The following is a 20456-nucleotide window of genomic DNA, read 5'->3' as shown; positions in this document are numbered from 1 at the left end:
TTCCCTCATTCATCAACCCTTCTGCATCTTCTCCTCTTTCCTGTTCCCCTTTTCCATCCCCCTCTCTCACATCTTTCTCTTCCCCTGGCTCATCCCTCTCCCGTCTTTCTCTCCCTCTGTCTGCTAGGTGCTGAGCCCACTACCTCTGAGTTCACTGTGATCATGCACGGCGAGAAGACCCGCTCCATAGAGGGCATCGTCATGGCGGCCGACAGCTCGCGCTCCTTTTCGCCCTTGGAGAAGTTTGGGCAGAGCTTTCTTGAGAAGCTGATTGGCATTGAGATGCCCCACAAGCTGCTGGAGCGGGTCACCTTCGTGGACACGCCTGGAATCATTGAGAACCGCAAGCAGCAGGAGAGAGGTAAGGCACACAGAGAGCAGGAGCGCTGAAGATCTTGTAGCAAATTCAGGCGGTAGCACGACCGGGGCTCAAACACAAGTCATTGCGACTGTCAGTCCAACAGCTTTGCCATGGCTGTTTTTCTAAGTTATATCGCTACAGTATCTTCAGTTCAAATTCACATGAACATAAAATATTAAACATGATCACCTCTTATCATCAGATAGACTGAGGAACTTTAAGACAGTGGTGACTGGGGGCATTCTATGTTGTTTATTTCTATGTTGGTGTGCTTGGTATGGTTCCCAATCAGAGGCAGCTGTTTAGCGTTGTCTCTGATTGGGGATCATATTTAGGCAGCCATTTCCCCACTGTATTTTGTGGGATCTTGTTTTTGTGTAGGTGCCTATTTGCACTTCACTGTCTTCACGTTTCGTTTGATCATTTATTGTTTTGTATTTTGCTGTAGTTTCACGTTAAAATAAAGATGTGGAATGCTACTCACGCTGCGCCTTGGTCCAATCATTACAACGATCGTGACAGAAGATCCCACCACAACAGGACCAAGCAGCGTGCCCAGGAGGAAGGTGTATCCTGGACTTGGGAGGAGATCCTGGATGGGAAGGGATCCTAGACTTGGGAGGAAATCCTGGCAGGACAGGATCGCCTTCCTTGGCAGGAGCAGCAGACGGAAGGTTATGATGGAGGACAGCGACGACGCCGGGGTTCGCGGCCACATAGAAAGCCCAAAAAACAGCCCGAAAATATTTTTTGGGGGGGGCACAAGGGGTGGTCGGCGGAGCCAAGGAGTGAACCAGAGCCAGTCTGGGAGAAGAGGGGGAAACTGGAGGAGAGTGAACGGAGAGAATCAGAGACCATCAGTGAGTTGAGGGAGAATTTGGAGGAGAGAGAAATTTGAGTTATTGAATTTGGTGGAGGATGCACGACATTTGTCCTAAGGAGCGTGTTATCGGTTTAATGCCACCTGAGTCAGCTCTCCGTACTCGTCCTGAGGAGTGTGCTATCAATCTGGTGAAAGTTGTGCCAGCTCCACACACCAGGTCTCCAGTAAGCCTTCCCAGCCCTGTACGTCCTGTGCTAGCTCTCCACACTCGCCTTGAGGAGCGTGTCATTTGTCCGGTACCATTGATGCCTGTTCTACGCACCAGGTCTTCAGTGCGCTTCCACAGCCCAGTACGTCCTGTGCCAGCTCCACACACCAGGCCTCCAATGCGCCACCCCAGTCCGGTACGTCCTGTGCCGGCCCTACGCATCAGGCCTCCAGTGCACCTTCCCAGTCCAGAGCTTCCAGAGATGGTCCCAAGTCCAGAGCGCCCGGCAACAGTTCCCATTCCAGAGCTTCCGGCGACGTTCCACAGTCTGGAACCTCCAACAACGGTCCACAGTCTGGAACCTCCAACGACGGTCCACAGTCCGGAACGTCCAACGACGGTCCACAGTCCGGAACCTCCAGAGACGGTCCACGGTCCGGAACCTCCTGAGACGGTCTACGGTCCGGAACCTCCTGAGACGGTCTACAGTCCAGAACCTCCTGAGACGGTCTACGGTCTGGAACCTCCTGCGACGGTCCACGGTCCGGAACCTCCAGCGACGGTCAACGGTCCGGAACCTCCAGCGACGGTCAACGGTCCGGAACCTTCAGCGAGGGTCAACGGTCCAGAGCTTCCAAACACGGCGTACAGTTCAGCTCCATGGCAGGAGCTCTCCTCTGTGCCGATGCCCAGTCCAGACATGGCGTCCAGTCCCGCTCCATGGCAGGAGCCTTCCTCTGCGCCGATGTCCAGTTCAAACACGGCATCCAGTCCAGCTCCATGGCAGGAGCCCTCCTCGGCGCCGATGCCCAGTCCAGACACGGCGTCCAGTCCCGTGCCATGGCTGGAGTCTTCCTCTGCACCGATGTCCAGGCCAGGGCCGGTGTCCAGTCCCGCTCCATGGCAGGAGCCTTCCTTGGCATCGAGATCCAGTCCAGGCACAGTGTTCAGCCTGGGTCCATGGCTGGATCCGCGGGATGAGCGGTTTCTTCGGCCCGTACCAGAGCCACCACCAAAGATGGTGGATCCGCGAGCTGAGCGCGTTCTTCGTCCCGCACCAGAGCCGCCCCCGACATTAATCATCCCCCCTACCCTCCCAATTTGGTTTCAGGTTTTGCGGCTGGTGTCCGCACCTTTGGGGGGGTACTGTCACGCCCTGACCATAGAGAGCCCTTTATGCTCTTTGGTATAGTAGGTCAGGGAGTGACTGGGGGTGTTCTATGTTGTTTATTTCTATGTTGGTGTGCTTGGTATGGTTCCCAATCAGCGGCAGCTGTTTAGTGTTGTCTCTGATTGGGGATCATATTTAGGCAGCCATTTCCCCACTGTGTTTTGTGGGATCTTGTTTTTGTTATGGTGCCTATTTGCACTTCACTGTCTTCATGTTTCGTTTGATCATTTATTGTTTTGTATTTTGCTGAAGTTTCACGTTATAATAAAGATGTGGAACGCTACTCACGCTGCGCCTTGGTCCAATCATTACGACTATCGTGACAGTCGCTCTGGATAAGAGTGTCTGATAAATGCCTAAAATAGAAAATAGAAAAATTGACATTTAGGAATCAATCTAGCCTCAATTGTGTTAAATGGCATGCAACCGTGACTCCTGACTGTCCAAGACATTGGTGTTAAATGGAATGCTACCGTGACTCCTGACTGCCCAAGACATTGGTGTTAAATGGAAGGCAACCGTGACTCCTGACTGTCCAAGACATTGGTGTTAAATGGAATGCAACCGTGACTCCTGACTGTCCAAGACATTGGTGTTAAATGGAATGCAACCGTGACTCCTGACTGTCCAAGACATTGGTGTTAAATGGAATGCAACCGTGACTCCTGACTGTCCAAGACATTGGTGTTAAATGGAATGCAACCATGACTCCTGACTGTCCAAGATATTGATGTTAAATGACCCTGTTTCTACCTCCTCCCTCCAGGCTATCCCTTCAATGACGTGTGCCAGTGGTTCATCGATCGTGCTGACCTCATCTTCGTGACCTTTGACCCCACCAAGCTGGACGTGGGCCTGGAGCTGGAGATGCTCTTCCGCCAGCTGAAGGGCCGTGAGTCCCAGATCCGCATCATCCTCAACAAGGCAGACAACCTGGCCACCCAGGACTTGATGCGTGTCTACGGTGCCCTCTTCTGGTCGCTAGCACCCCTCATCAACGTCACAGAGCCCCCAAGGGTCTACGTCAGCTCTTTCTGGCCTTACGACTACGCACCCGACACCAGCCGCGAGCTGTTTAAGCGCGAGGAGATCTCCCTCTTGGAAGACCTAAACCAGGTGATCGAGAACCGCATGGAGAACAAGATCGCCTTCATCCGCCAGCATGCCATCCGGGTGCGCATCCATGCCCTTCTGGTGGACCGCTACGTTCAGACCTTTAAGGACAAGATGAGCTACTTCAGTGACCCTGACCTGGTGTTCAAGGAGATCGTGGACGACCCGGACAAGTTCTTCATCTTCAAGTCCATCCTGGCCAAGACCAACGTGAGCAAGTTCGACCTGCCCAACCGTGAAGCCTACCAGGACTTCTTCGGGGTGAACCCGATCGGCAGTTTCAAGTCCCTGTCCGCCCAGTGCTCCTACTCAGGCGGCTGCCTGCTGGACAAGATCGAGAAGGCCATCACCAGCGAGCTGCCAGGTCTTCTAAGCAGCATCAACCCAGGCAAGGCCCCCCCCGGCCTGTCCTCCTGCGAGGCCACTGGATGCGGAGACAAGCCAAAGAACCGCTATCGGAAAAACTGATAGAATACGAGAGAGAGGGGGAGGGAAGAGAAGAAAGGAAGAGGAGGAGGTGTGAAGGAGTGATAAAGGGGAACGGTGACATTTGTCAGACCCCCGGACTTATCAGAGGCCTGTAATGTTGTTATTTGAGGAGACAGAGGAGAAGGGAAGGGTTCATTTAGAGGGTTGTTTCTCAGGAGAACAAGAGGTGGTGGTGTGTTCAGGGTTTGTGGAGAGGAAGAGATGGAGGGAGGGTTGGTTTGTGTGTATGATTTGGCAGCTGAGAATAATAGTTGCTTGGAGAGATGAGAAGATTACAGAATAACTCATCTCCCTCCTCTCTCCCTTGCACAACCACAATGAACTGTCTGTGATTGGGGGAAAAATATGTAAAATTGTATAAAAATTAAAAATCTTGAGACTGAAACAGTCAACCACCAGCTCCCTTGTATGTGAATAAAATGGGAAATTGGAAACAGGCGTTGCCAATTTGTTTTACAAGATCTTATTTGAAAAATGCATTTCAACAGATCTCAATTCTCTGTGATGTTCTTTGTCTTTCTTTTTGAAGTCTAGGTTCAGTCCTTTCCACAGACATTAGATCTTGATCTTTTTTCTCTCCTATGAAGGCATTATAAGCTCAGCCTTTAGGTGTAATAACACTGTCGACATACCTTTTAACACTGCATGTTAGATGACAGATGGTATTTATTTAATAACAGATGATATCATAGGTGCATGTATTTACCTTTCTCACTTTGAACTTTCAATAATGTTCCCTTAAACAACTGACAAACCTTATGGTGCAGTCCAACAAACCCTATGTACGGTGCTGTAAGATGGTCCACTCTGTCGGCCATCTTTGTTTTATATTCTTCTTCTCGCTCTCAGGTTGTTGACAGCCTGTGATATGAGCAGAGACGAAAGAAGAAGCGAGACATCCTACTCCCTTATTTTTTCTGGTTCATATGCAGTCCATGAACTAAGTAGACCAGACCCAGCTGTTATCGCATTTGTGTCTATGGGAGAACACCCCTTAAACAGACCGGAACTGTGACCCTTTTTTTCAATGGTAAACGGCCTGAGTGGGACATCTTCATTTATCCACCATCTTTGATATGAGCACTGTCTTGAATGCAGAGGTCAGGATCATGATCTTCACGTCCTATTGGTGGTAGGGAGGGGTGAGGGGGTGGGGTTTTGGGTGTACTCTGATTCACTTCTTAACTATGCTTGCTTTGCTGTTGTTGTTTGAGTATATACATTTGCTGGCTTAGTTACCAGGTCTGTTTGTGCTTTAGCCCAGACCTTCTATCATATCGCATGACAAAGTACAAACAGAGAAGAGTTGGCTAAAGCCCAAACAAGTCTGGCAACCCAGCCATGAATCTTCCAATGTCTGATAGGAGTTCAATACTGTATTTCAAAGTTTTCTGTCTCCTTTTAAATGATACACTTGCCAGCTTTTCAGCTGAATGACCAACAGGATATAAAAGTGAAACATGTTACATGAATGATGGAGAACTTTCTCATGGTGTGACAGTAAATAAACCAAATGATGTGTGTTTGAGTGTGACATGTATGTCTTTATCCATTTCTTCTGCAGGTTAGCGAGCCATTTACAGGTCTTGTAATAATTATGTATCTTTCAGCCCCACTGTACATAGTTCAACATAGGTAATTGATTACATGAGTAGCCAATCATTACAAAACATAGATTGTTACACACAGTTATATATTTATTACACAGTATAATGACACATTGCAACACACAGAAACTAGTGCCAAGAGGTTGTATTGTATTTTCTGAGAAAGACTGTTGAGTTACTCCCTCTCAGAGGATGCGCTCTAGAACAGTGGGACTTCCTCTGCTCTTCAGGGAGAGGTAAAGAAGAGAAGTAGAAGGGAGGAGTGAACGGATTCATGACTATTGGCAGCCCTTTGACCCCTGACCTCTGTGAGAGTTGAGGGCTGTGGGTAGAAGTCACCCAAAGGCTCAGATCTAGGATCAGCTTACCCTCACCTAATCTTAACCATCAGAGGGAAGAATGCAACACTGACCTCAGATCAGCGTCTAGGTGCCACTTCATCCTACTCTAAGCTGAGGCTGCTGAGCTGAACTCCAGACCTGAGGTCTCTCCTCTCCTGCTACAGCCAGGTGGGGATCAACTGGGGTCTATTCAGTGATGTGAAACGTTCTAAATGTTGTTGAGCGAAGTAGAATGAATAGAGCTGACATGATTCCCTGTTCTATCTGACAGGCAATCAGATGTGTTCTACTCAAAACATTTCTATCAGATGTGTTCTACTCAAAACATTTCTATCAGATTTGTTCTACTCAAAACATTTCTATCAAATGTGTTCTACTCAAAACATTTCTATCAAATGTGTTCCACTCAAAACATTTCTATCTGAACGTTCTGTCACATTACATCCTCTTGAACAGGCCTCTGGTGCTGCATGGGAGGTGCATGGCTCACTAACAACATTAGAACGAGTAATTGGCGTCCTCAACTCTAAAGTTTGTAGTAGCAAAAAGTATTTTGGGTGCCGGGTTCAAAAGGCATACACTTGACAAAAGGAAAAATCTGCACTCACTGAAATATTCTTGAAGTTTTAATGTAGTATTTTAGCAGCAGAGGTCAGAGCAAATGGAGGCGTTTCGGCAACAGCCTTCGTCTGAACAATATTATTTGATTCTCCACTGACAACATTAGACGTCCAATCCCTTCTGTTAACAAACTAGTCACTTATCCTCACCCTCTCTTCCTAACCTTCACTAACCATTGTTGATCAACAGGGCCCTTACAATCTTTCATTGCAAAAAGGGAAAAAAGAAAGAAAGACATTTTTTATTGCAGTAATAAAAAATGGATTCACCTAAATAAAGCATGTGTACAATACTGTGAGTGCCTCTGTCAGCTCTGCTTTCTATGCACTGTGTTCAACACGTTTGGTTTGGCATTTGTAGACCTCGTAGTTACCTCTGTAGTTACAGGGCATGTCCAGCAGAGAGAGATATGTGGTACAGTATCCTACAGTACACATGATTCAGTACAGTAGTCTACAGTACACATGATTCAGTACAGTATCCTACAGTACACATGATTCAGTACAGTATCCTACAGTACACATGATTCAGTACAGTATCCTACAGTACACATGATTCAGTACAGTAGTCTACAGTACACATGATTCAGTACAGTATCCTACAGTACACATGATTCAGTACAGTATCCTACAGTACACATGATTCAGTACAGTATCCTACAGTACACATGATTCAGTACAGTAGTCTACAGTACACATGATTCAGTACAGTATCCTACAGTACACATGGTTCAGTACAGTAGTCTACAGTACACATGATTCAGTACAGTATCCTACAGTACACATGATTCAGTACAGTAGTCTACAGTACACATGATTCAGTACAGTAGTCTACAGTACACATGATTCAGTACAGTATCCTACAGTACACATGATTCAGTACAGTAGTATACAGTACACATGATTCAGTACAGTAGTCTACAGTACACATGATTCAGTACAGTATCCTACAGTACACATGATTCAGTACAGTAGTCTACAGTACACATGATTCAGTACAGTAGTCTACAGTACACATGATTCAGTACAGTATCCTACAGTACACATGGTTCAGTACAGTAGTCTACAGTACACATGGTTCAGTACAGTAGTCTACAGTACACATCATTCAGTACAGTAGTCTACAGTGCACATGATTCAGTACAGTAGCCTACTGTACACATGATTCAGTACTGAAGCCTACAGTATACATGATTCAGTACAGTATCCTACAGTACAAATGACTCAGTACAGTAGCCTACAGTACACATGATTCAGTACATTAGCCTACTGTACACATGATTCAGTACAATATCCTACACTACACATGATTCAGTACAGTAGCCTACAGTACACATGATTCAGTACATTAGCCTACTGTACACATGATTCAGTACAATATCCTACACTACACATGATTCAGTACAGTATCCTAAAGTACACATGATTCAGTACAGTATCCTAAAGTACACATGATTCAGTACAGTAGCCTACAGCACACATGATTCAGTACAGTATCCTACAGTACACATCATTCAGTAGAATAGCCTATAGTACACATAATTCAATACAGTAGTATACAGTACACATGATTCAGTACAGTAGCCTACAGTACACATGATTCAGTACAGTAGACTACAGCACACATGATTCAGTACAGTATCCTACAGTACACATAATTCAGTAGAATAGCCTATAGTACACATAATTCAATACAGTAGTATACAGTACACATGATTCAGTACAGTAGCCTACTGTACACATGATTCAGTACAGAAGCCTACAGTACACATGATTCAGTAGAATAGCCTACTGTACACATGATTCAGTACAATATCTTACACCACACATGATTCAGTGCAGTATCCTACAGTACACATGATTCAGTACAGTAGCCTACAGCACACATGATTCAGTACAGTATTCTACAGTACACATGATTCAGTACAGTAGTCTACAGTACACATGATTCAGTACAGTATCCTACAGTACACATGATTCAGTACAGTAGTCTACAGTACACATGATTCAGTACAGTAGTCTACAGTACACATGATTCAGTACAGTATCCTACAGTACACATGATTCAGTACAGTAGTCTACAGTACACATGATTCAGTACAGTATCCTACAGTACACATGATTCAGTACAGTATCCTACAGTACACATGATTCAGTACAGTAGTCTACAGTACACATGATTCAGTACAGTAGTCTACAGTACACATGATTCAGTACAGTATCCTATAGTACACATGATTCAGTACAGTATCCTATAGTACACATGATTCAGTACAGTATCCTACAGTACACATGATTCAGTACAGTAGTCTACAGTACACATGATTCAGTACAGTAGTCTACAGTACACATGATTCAGTACAGTATCCTACAGTACACATGGTTCAGTACAGTAGTCTACAGTACACATGGTTCAGTACAGTAGTCTACAGTACACATCATTCAGTACAGTAGTCTACAGTGCACATGATTCAGTACAGTAGCCTACTGTACACATGATTCAGTACTGAAGCCTACAGTATACATGATTCAGTACAGTATCCTACAGTACAAATGACTCAGTACAGTAGCCTACAGTACACATGATTCAGTACATTAGCCTACTGTACACATGATTCAGTACAATATCCTACACTACACATGATTCAGTACAGTAGCCTACAGTACACATGATTCAGTACATTAGCATACTGTACACATGATTCAGTACAATATCCTACACTACACATGATTCAGTACAGTATCCTAAAGTACACATGATTCAGTACAGTATCCTAAAGTACACATGATTCAGTACAGTAGCCTACAGTACACATCATTCAGTAGAATAGCCTATAGTACACATAATTCAATACAGTAGTATACAGTACACATGATTCAGTACAGTAGCCTACAGTACACATGATTCAGTACAGTAGACTACAGCACACATGATTCAGTACAGTATCCTACAGTACACATAATTCAGTAGAATAGCCTATAGTACACATAATTCAATACAGTAGTATACAGTACACATGATTCAGTACAGTAGCCTACAGCACACATGATTCAGTACAGTATTCTACAGTACACATGATCCAGTACAGTAGCCTACAGTACACATGATTCAGTACAGTAGCCTACAGCACACATGATTCAGTTGAATAGCCTATAGTACACATAATTCAATACAGTAGTATACAGTACACATGATTCAGTACAGTAGCCTACAGTACACATGATTCAGTACAGAAGCCTATTGTACACATGATTCAGTAGAATAGCCTATAGTACACATAATTCAATACAGTAGCCTACAGTACACATGATTCAGTAGAATAGCCTATAGTACACATAATTCAATACAGTAGTATACAGTACACATGATTCAGTACAGAAGCCTATTGTACACATGATTCAGTAGAATAGCCTATAGTACACATAATTCAATACAGTAGTATACAGTACACATGATTCAGTACAGAAGCCTATTGTACACATGATTCAGTAGAATAGCCTATAGTACACATAATTCAATACAGTAGCCAACAGTACACATGATTCAGTACAGTAGCCTACTGTACACATGATTCAGTACAGTAGCCTATTGTACACATGATTCAGTAGAATAGCCTATAGTACACATAATTCAATACAGTAGTATACAGTACACATGATTCAGTACAGTAGCCTACAGCACACATGATTCAGTAGAATAGCCTATAGTACACATAATTCAATACAGTAGTCTACAGTACACATGATTCAGTACAGTAGCCTACTGTACACATGATTCAGTACTGAAGCCTACAGTATACATGATTCAGTACAGTATCCTACAGTACAAATGACTCAGTACAGTAGTCTACAGTACACATGATTCAGTACAGTATCCTACAGTACACATGATTCAGTACAGTAGTCTACAGTACACATGATTCAGTACAGTAGTCTACAGTACACATGATTCAGTACAGTATCCTACAGTACACATGATTCAGTACAGTAGTCTACAGTACACATGATTCAGTACAGTATCCTACAGTACACATGATTCAGTACAGTATCCTACAGTACACATGATTCAGTACAGTAGTCTACAGTACACATGATTCAGTACAGTAGTCTACAGTACACATGATTCAGTACAGTATCCTATAGTACACATGATTCAGTACAGTATCCTATAGTACACATGATTCAGTACAGTATCCTACAGTACACATGATTCAGTACAGTAGTCTACAGTACACATGATTCAGTACAGTAGTCTACAGTACACATGATTCAGTACAGTATCCTACAGTACACATGGTTCAGTACAGTAGTCTACAGTACACATGGTTCAGTACAGTAGTCTACAGTACACATCATTCAGTACAGTAGTCTACAGTGCACATGATTCAGTACAGTAGCCTACTGTACACATGATTCAGTACTGAAGCCTACAGTATACATGATTCAGTACAGTATCCTACAGTACAAATGACTCAGTACAGTAGCCTACAGTACACATGATTCAGTACATTAGCCTACTGTACACATGATTCAGTACAATATCCTACACTACACATGATTCAGTACAGTAGCCTACAGTACACATGATTCAGTACATTAGCATACTGTACACATGATTCAGTACAATATCCTACACTACACATGATTCAGTACAGTATCCTAAAGTACACATGATTCAGTACAGTATCCTAAAGTACACATGATTCAGTACAGTAGCCTACAGTACACATCATTCAGTAGAATAGCCTATAGTACACATAATTCAATACAGTAGTATACAGTACACATGATTCAGTACAGTAGCCTACAGTACACATGATTCAGTACAGTAGACTACAGCACACATGATTCAGTACAGTATCCTACAGTACACATAATTCAGTAGAATAGCCTATAGTACACATAATTCAATACAGTAGTATACAGTACACATGATTCAGTACAGTAGCCTACAGCACACATGATTCAGTACAGTATTCTACAGTACACATGATCCAGTACAGTAGCCTACAGTACACATGATTCAGTACAGTAGCCTACAGCACACATGATTCAGTTGAATAGCCTATAGTACACATAATTCAATACAGTAGTATACAGTACACATGATTCAGTACAGTAGCCTACAGTACACATGATTCAGTACAGAAGCCTATTGTACACATGATTCAGTAGAATAGCCTATAGTACACATAATTCAATACAGTAGCCTACAGTACACATGATTCAGTAGAATAGCCTATAGTACACATAATTCAATACAGTAGTATACAGTACACATGATTCAGTACAGAAGCCTATTGTACACATGATTCAGTAGAATAGCCTATAGTACACATAATTCAATACAGTAGTATACAGTACACATGATTCAGTACAGAAGCCTATTGTACACATGATTCAGTAGAATAGCCTATAGTACACATAATTCAATACAGTAGCCAACAGTACACATGATTCAGTACAGTAGCCTACTGTACACATGATTCAGTACAGTAGCCTATTGTACACATGATTCAGTAGAATAGCCTATAGTACACATAATTCAATACAGTAGTATACAGTACACATGATTCAGTACAGTAGCCTACAGCACACATGATTCAGTAGAATAGCCTATAGTACACATAATTCAATACAGTAGTCTACAGTACACATGATTCAGTACAGTAGCCTACTGTACACATGATTCAGTACTGAAGCCTACAGTATACATGATTCAGTACAGTATCCTACAGTACAAATGACTCAGTACAGTAGCCTACAGTACACATGATTCAGTACAGTAGCCTACTGTACACATGATTCAGTACAGTAGCCTATTGTACACATGATTCAGTAGAATAGCCTATAGTACACATAATTCAATACAGTAGTATACAGTACACATGATTCAGTACAGTAGCCGACTGTACACATGATTCAGTACAGAAGCCTATTGTACACATGATTCAGTAGAATAGCCTATAGTACACATAATTCAATACAGTAGTATACAGTACACATGATTCAGTACAGTAGCCTACAGCACACATGATTCAGTAGAATAGCCTATAGTACACATAATTCAATACAGTAGCCAACAGTACACATGATTTGGTACAGTAGCCTACAGTACACATGATTCAGTACAGTAGCCTACAGTACACATGATTCAGTACAGTAGCCTACTGTACACATGATTCAGTACAGAAGCCTATTGTACACATGATTCAGTACAGTAGCCTACTGTACACATGATTCAGTACAGAAGCCTATTGTACACATGATTCAGTAGAATAGCCTATAGTACACATAATTCAATACAGTAGCCTACAGTACACATGATTCAGTACAGTAGCCTATAGTACACATGATTCAGTACAGTAGCCTACAGTACACATAACCTGTGTGCCTGTCTGTCTGTGTGTGTCTGGCTACCTGACTGCCTGTGCATGTCTGTATGTGTCTCTGCGTGCATGTGTGTGTGTGCGTACTTGTACCTGCATCCATGTGTGATCTCTCTACCACCTTTACATTTTATTATACACTAGCCAAGTGTGTCTGTAAGCACTCTCTCTACTCCTCATCCATCTCCACAGCAAAACTGTGTAAAGCTTTATCTTGGCCGGGTCACAGTTGTAAATGAGAATTTGTTCTCAACTGGCCTACCTGGTGTCCTCCTCCGTTCTGTTTGATATAATCCACTCTCTTCCTCTCTGATATCCTCAACCCCACAGGACTACAGACTGGAAAAACCAAACAGGAGACAGTAATCCCACTGCCAGCCTGATCTCTCAACCTGACACACACACACATACACACACACACACACACACACGAATGAATGCGCACACACACACACACACACACACACACACACACACACACACACACACACACACACCATTTGAGTCCTCAGTCTACAGTGAAGGGCTGACTCAGCAGGGGTTTTATTGGAGTGTGAGGTGAGTGTGTGTGTGTCACATACTGTAACTATAATCATTAAGGGCTCAATCATTGAGGAATCTGTAAGGCATGAGCTCTACAGATTTAATAGAGCCCTAACTTCAGGGTGGGTGTACATTAGTGGGGATATTTACAATAAAACTCCTGAGATGGAAGATAACTCAGAAGAAGTGGTTGTGAATAAACCGGGGCATAATACAGTCATATTAACCACATCCAAAAATGGCACTCTATTCCCTTTACAGTACATTATGTTTGACCACGGCCCATAGGGCTCTGGTTAAAAGTAGTGCACTTTATAGGGAATATGGTGCCATTTGGGGCATACATTTCATGTTGGTTATAGCATATTCCATGGGTGCAACTTTGGTTTTTGTGGGGGGACATCATTTTTAATCCAGTCAGATTAACACTCCAAACAGCCTACCTGACCGCTTGGAGGCGTCCACATGGTCCTAAAGTACGCCGTTGCCTCGTTTTGTATCACATTCCAATGATAAAACTGGGGGGACAAAAATGCATCCCCAGTGAAAGTTGCGCCCATGGCATATTCAGGAGTCAAGTGTCTGCAGACGAGAGTTATCTTCTTAATAATAAAGAGGAGCGACCCATGTTGTGATGTGAGACTGTGAGAGCTGGTAGCAGCAACAGCCTATCCCTGGCTGTCAAATTTCCCTCCGTTGTTTGCTGTGTTAGTTTGCCTAGAGATTCTTTATATAGCCGTGGCTGAAAGCCTGGCACCCTTCTCTTCTGTTTCTATGTTTGGGATACAGTGCTTGACAACAAAGCGCAGGGCAGGTTATTTGTCGTTCCCACGAATTCAACCGGACAGAGCAGGAAGTCACTCAAAAGTGTACTTCCCTTCGCATGTCAAGCGGATGGCCTCAATATTCCATTGATGGAAAAAGGTAATAAAATGTCATACTTGAGTAAAAGTAAAGAAATGACTCAAGTAAAACTGAAAGTCACCCAGTAAAGTACTACTTGAGTAAACGTATTTGGTTTTACATATACTTAAGTATCAAAAGTAAATGTAATTGCTAAAATATACTTAAGTATCGAAATTAAAAGACATTTGTATGAATGATTTCAAATGACTTATATTAAGCAAACTAGACCCAACAGTCGTTTTTAATTATTTTTATTTTATGGATAGCCAGGGTAGTGGGGATTTTAGCATGTAAATCTTGGTGGGGCAAACTTTGAATGTTTTTTTTTTAGATGCATGCCAGCAAAGCCACAACACAACACTAAACAATACATTCATTGCACTATAATGGTGACAAACAGTGCCCACAAGCTGTTAGGGCCTACATAAAGCTGTCCCAACAGCAGAGCTTTCTTTTCAGACCCATGGAGTGAATCTTTACCACTTCTACACCTGGCTATCAGCAGAGCCTTGTCTGGCAGCGAAACAATTCATTCAGCGTAATTTATTGCCTTTTAAAAAAACATAGCTGATATGGCTGACTTGCTTAAACAAATGTGGTTTCTTCTGACAACTGAGATCTTCAAACTATGGCATAAGGGGATGATAAGAGGCCATCCTTAATTCCGATTAAGACATTAATGAGCAAGCTAAGACGAACGTAGTCAATATAACTATTTGTTCAGCACTTTTGAAATGTATTCAGAACATGGGCCGCTCTTATAGTATTCTCCCTGTACACCAAATCAGAACAGTAGGATAAGTACAGGGGTTATATAAGCAGACAATGAAAGCTCTTACAATACTTGATGATGACGTTTCTCTAAAATAGGTTATAGGCTACATGTGCACCACCAAGTCAGAACAGTAGGCTAAAGTTATGAGGGGGAAAGAGACCAAATAATTAAGGTGAGGTACATGGGCTGCTAACAGCTTACTAAATAACATACACTTAGTATTACTTTATTGGCTACAGTATACCTTGGCATATTACATCATTTATGCAGCAGAATACAATACATTTTTGGACTCACCTTGTTGTGCTGTGCTCACTTGAACAGGAAGGTGGTGCGGCAGTCCTTCTTGTGGGCAAATCTTGGCATGAAACTTTGTCATCAAAGTCTGGCTTTCTCTGGATTCATGACAACTGCTTTCAAGACAACTGGGAACTCTGAAAAAACAAGGTTGAGTCATGACATCAGTGATCTTCAGGTCGGAGCTCTAGAAAGAAGCGAGTTCCCGACTTGGAATTCCGAGTTGGATGACCGCTCAAACCTTTTTTCCCAGTCGGAGCTGTTTTTTTTCCAGAGTTCCCAGTTGTCTTGAACTCACTGAAGTCTGAGATTTCCCAGTTCAGAGTTTACAGTTGTCTTGAACTCACTGAAGTCTGAGATTTCCCAGTTCAGAGTTTACAGTTGTTTTGAAGGCGGCAGAAGTCATGCTGGACTGACCGCATGGTCAATGTATTCAACCTTTTCTGGCCCAAGGTGTTGCGTGTGAATGTTTATCCTTTTAAGCTTGGAAAATACCTTTAAACCCAGACTTGGACCACAAGCAGGCAGGGGAATAGCAGGCAAGGGAAGCGAAATACTAATTGCTTTGCAACGCTTGCAGTTGCCACTGATTCCTTCCAACCCACTCATTGTTGAATTTGCAATTTCCAACTTGTGTAATGTTTATGTCCAATGGCCGATGAGCATCGATACGTTTTATCTAGAATTTCTCTTCATATGACAAGGATTGAAAATGATTTGCCAGTGTCAACGTGATTCATGATGATGACTACTTGTCTTGCTTGTGTAACGCCCTGGCCATAGAGAGGGGTTTTTGTTCTTTATTTTGGTTAGGCCAGGGTGTTACATTGGGTGGGCGTTCTATGTTCCTTTTTCTATGTTTTTGTATTTCTTTGTTTTGGGCCGTGTGTGTGGCTCCCAATCAGGCACAGCTGAAGCTCGTTGCTGCTGATTGGGAGTCACACATAAGGAGCATGTTTTTCCTTTGGGTTTGTGGGTAATTGTTTCTGTCATTGTTTTGTACCAGACAGGACTGTTTGCTGTCGGTTTACTCTTTTCTTGTTTTGTATAGTGTTCATGTTGTTGATATTAAATTTCTAATAATGAACACTAACTCCGCTGCACCTTGGTCCACTTCTTCAGACGACAGCCGTTACAGAATTACCCACCACCAAGGGACCAAGCAGCGGAAGAGGGAGGTCCGGGCGATGGAGGAGACGCCAGCCAGCAGACGGGGTCGCTGGCGTCGGTCGAGGAAACCCGGAAGACACCCCCAAGAAAATTTTGGGGGGGGGCTAATGGGGTGGTCCGGAAGGGCAGAGGAGGAGCCCAGACCACTGCTCTCGTGGGGGATGACGGCAGAGGAGGAGACGCAGATGAGGTGGTTTATTGAGGACCTGCTGAAGGAAGATCTGGAGGAGGAGCCATGGGAGGCGGAGTTGCGCGCTGTGTCGCCAGTGCGTCCGCACAGCCCGGTGCGTCCGGTGGACATGCCCAGCACATGCCGTGCTAGGAAGGGCATCCAGCCAGGACGAGTGGCAAAACCGGCTCCACGCTTCAGTTCACCAGTGCGTGTTCACAGTCCTGTCTGGCCCGTCCCTGCTCCCCGCACCAAGTCCACAGTGCATGTCCCCAGTCCTGTCCGGTCCGTCCCTGCTCCCCGCACCAAGCCCAAGGTGCGTGTCCACAGTCCTGTCCGGCCCGTCCCTGCGCCCCGCACCAAGCCCAAGGTGCGTGTCCCCAGCCCGCCAGTCAACAGTCGTCGGAGCTGCCCGCCAGTCAACAGTCGTCGGAGCTGCCCGCCAGTCAACAGTCGTCGGAGCTGCCCGCCAGTCAACAGTCGTCGGAGCTGCCCGCCAGTCAACAGTCGTCGGAGCTGCCCGCCAGTCAACCGTCGTCGGAGCTGCCCGCCAGTCAACCGTCGTCGGAGCTGCCCGCCAGTCAACCGTCGTCGGAGCTGCCCGCCAGTCAACAGTCGTCGGAGCTGCCCGCCAGTCAACAGTCGTCAGAGCTGCCCGCCAGTCAACAGTCGCCAGAGAGGTCAGACTGCGCTGAACTGCCGGAGTGGCCAGACTGCGCTGAACTGCCGGAGTGGCCAGACTGCGCTGAACTGCCGGAGTGGCCAGACTGCGCTGAACTGCCGGAGTGGCCAGACTGCGCGGAACTGCCGGAGTGGCCAGACTGCGCGGAACTGCCGGAGTGGCCAGACTGCGCGGAACTGCCGGAGTGGCCAGACTGCGCGGAACTGCCGGAGTGGCCAGACTGCGCGGAACTGCCGGAGTGGCCAGACTGCCCCGAACTGCCGGAGTGGCCAGACTGCCCCGAACTGCCGGAGTGGCCAGACTGCCCCGAACTGCCGGAGTGGCCAGGGACGCCCGCCAGCCCGGTGAGTCCTGTGCCTAGGGACAGGCCTCTGTCATGTCTCCCCAGCCTGGTGAATCCTGGGTCAGTGCCGTCGGAGCAGCCAGGGTCGCCCGCCAGCCGGGCGCAACCATCGCCGCCCGCAAGCCGGGAGCAGCCAGGGTCGCCCGCCAGCCGGGCGCAACCATCGCCGCCCGCCAGCCGGGCGCAGTCAGCGTCGCCCACCAGACCTTCGGCGCGGCCAGGTGCGCCACCTAAGAGGGCGACGTCAAGGGTGGAGCAGAGGCCACGTCCCGCACCTGAGCCGCCGCCGTAAGAAGGCCCACCCGGACCCTCCCCTTCAGAGTCAGGTTTTGCGGCCGGAGTCCGCACCTTTGGGGGGGGGTACTGTAACGCCCTGGCCATAGAGAGGGGTTTTTGTTCTTTATTTTGGTTAGGCCAGGGTGTTACATTGGGTGGGCGTTCTATGTTCCTTTTTCTATGTTTTTGTATTTCTTTGTTTTGGGCCGTGTGTGTGGCTCCCAATCAGGCACAGCTGAAGCTCGTTGCTGCTGATTGGGAGTCACACATAAGGAGCATGTTTTTCCTTTGGGTTTGTGGGTAATTGTTTCTGTCATTGTTTTGTACCAGACAGGACTGTTTGCTGTCGGTTTACTCTTTTCTTGTTTTGTATAGTGTTCATGTTGTTGATATTAAATTTCTAATAATGAACACTAACTCCGCTGCACCTTGGTCCACTTCTTCAGACGACAGCCGTTACAGCTTGCTAGCTAAGATTTTGAAAGTATGATGTTGACATGTTGTCACGAATCCCACCGAAGGTGGCTCCCCTGCCTGCTCGGGCGGCGCTCGTCGTCGCCGGCCTACTAGCCGCCGCTGATCCCTTTTTCCTTTTCGGTTGGTATGTCTTATTGTTTGCACCTGTTCCTTATTTCTGTATCTTGATTTGTGGTTATTTAAGCCTGTTTAGCCCGCCCAGGTTTGTGCGGGATTATTTTCGTCAGTGTGCTTTTTTTGGATGTGCTGGCTATCTGCTTGAGTTATTTTCTTTCCGAACTGTGGACCCGTTGTGTATGGGTTGGGCACGTAGTTCTCACGCCTGTTGTGTTGACGTCGACCGTTGTCAAACCAGAGAAAAATAAAACTCATTTTTCTTACCTCTGCTCTCTGCGCCTGACTCCTACCACCACTCCTAGCAATCGTGACACATGTACAATCAAAGCTACGGTAGATATAATGGGATTTGACGTCATTTTATCTGTGGCCAATGACCTTGAGCATTCTTGGATGGGCACTTCTATGTACATCTATGGCAGCACTCAAGGGGCTTGAACGTTCTAGCTCTCCCTGTAGATTTTGCAGTGACGTAGTGTCCCCATGAGTGACAGAACACTGAGCCAATCATGGTACAACTATAGAAGATTACTAACCCCTACACTCTGTATTTTCCGCTGGCTGCCCCACCACCACTAAAAGCACTGAGCCAGGCTGAAACACCTGCAAATGTGTTTTTACATTGTTTGCAAACTGATATGTGACACACAGTAATGGTAAAATAACATGCAAAACAAGCAGGGCTCAAAACAGGTGGGTCTCTGCCCCACCTGCCCTGAATGACGAGTCGCCACTGAGCCAGGGGCATACTCCAACACTTAGACATCATGTACAAACAAAGCATGTGTGTTTAGTGAGTCTGCCAGATCAGAGGCAGTAGGGATGACCAGGGATGTTCTCTTAAAGTGTGTGAATTGGACCATTTTCCTTCCTGCTAAACATTCAAAATGTAATGAGTACTCTTGGGTGTCAGGGAACATGTAAAAAGTACATTATTTTCTTCAGGATTGTAGTAAAGTTGTCAAATATCAATAGAACCTCAAAAACGGCTTAAGTAGTTCTTTAAAGTACTTTTACTTAAGTAATTTACACCACTGCAATATTCAACTGTAAAGGTCACTCCTAGACTACAGTTGAAGCCTACATACAGTAACCTATAAAAACCTTCCAATGTCACTTTCTAAGTCTATAATGAATGCATGGAAAGGAGTGCATAATAAATAGAGAATAAATAGAGCAATAGAAATGACAGGTGATATTAATAGATTTAGTGGCCTAGCATTTCCCATGACATTTGATTGTAATAGTTTGTTCCCAATATTGAAGCCTGGGGACATGGCACCGTTAATAATATCATTAGGGAGCTGTTCTCTCTGGGGGTTGCTGCTGTCTTTGTTCAAGGCTGCACCCCGCCCTAGCACGCCTCCATACTCACTTTGTCATGGGTCCACGAATACACCGCACACTACGGATAGAAACACCGGTGGTCTCGGTAACATCGGTGGTAGTGAGGGAGGAGCCCACATCTCTTCGAGAATTTGGCTGGCGAGGTGAGGGCGTGCACCGATGCGCTCACTGCGGGTAAAAAAGAAAAGGACCCCCCACCTACTCCTGAATACGTGCTCGCCACCCTTCAGTC

The 20456-nt window shown here is 45.2% G+C and overlaps 2 protein-coding genes across 3 annotated transcripts in view; both read left to right on the top strand.

Annotated features, from left to right (window-relative positions):
• Nucleotides 1-5699, top strand: part of srl (sarcalumenin) — a 33817-nt gene extending 28118 nt beyond the window's left edge. For both annotated transcript variants that reach the window (XM_029773504.1, XM_029773497.1), the window contains 2 exons: nucleotides 128-361; nucleotides 3330-5699. In XM_029773504.1, coding sequence (XP_029629364.1) covers nucleotides 128-361; nucleotides 3330-4144 — 1049 coding nt within the window. In that variant the 3' untranslated portion in view covers nucleotides 4145-5699. The remainder of the gene's footprint in view (nucleotides 1-127; nucleotides 362-3329) is intronic.
• A 1425-nt stretch (nucleotides 5700-7124) lies between these two features.
• On the top strand, nucleotides 7125-9345 carry LOC115198137 (dynein heavy chain-like). Its single transcript, XM_029759898.1, has 18 exons — nucleotides 7125-7148; nucleotides 7242-7279; nucleotides 7353-7424; nucleotides 7469-7533; nucleotides 7600-7620; nucleotides 7658-7685; nucleotides 7730-7794; nucleotides 7832-7852; nucleotides 8267-8287; nucleotides 8354-8381; nucleotides 8600-8664; nucleotides 8702-8722; nucleotides 8760-8787; nucleotides 8832-8896; nucleotides 9021-9041; nucleotides 9108-9128; nucleotides 9166-9186; nucleotides 9253-9345. The coding sequence occupies exons 1-18, from the start codon at nucleotides 7125-7127 to the stop codon at nucleotides 9288-9290; spliced, it is 663 nt and encodes a 220-aa protein (XP_029615758.1). The 3' UTR covers nucleotides 9291-9345.
• The last annotated feature ends 11111 nt before the right edge of the window (nucleotides 9346-20456 follow it).

The sequence above is a fragment of the Salmo trutta genome, chromosome 1 (assembly GCF_901001165.1).
Source record: "Salmo trutta chromosome 1, fSalTru1.1, whole genome shotgun sequence".
In the NCBI taxonomy this organism is placed as follows: Eukaryota; Metazoa; Chordata; class Actinopteri; order Salmoniformes; family Salmonidae; genus Salmo; species Salmo trutta.
The sequence above is the reverse complement of the archived record's forward strand: the minus strand, read 5'-3'. Positions and strand labels throughout refer to the sequence as shown.

What these genes read in the sequence shown, in the direction of transcription:
- LOC115198137 (XM_029759898.1), top strand. Translation starts at nt 7,125, where the DNA reads ATGTCCAGCAGAGAGAGATATGTG. An exon ending in ACACATGATTCAGTACAGTA is followed by an intron (nt 7,534 to 7,599) that starts GTCTACAGTACA and finishes AGTATCCTACAG; the next exon opens with TACACATGATTCAGTACAGT. An exon ending in ACACATAATTCAATACAGTA is followed by an intron (nt 8,288 to 8,353) that starts GTATACAGTACA and finishes AGTAGACTACAG; the next exon opens with CACACATGATTCAGTACAGT.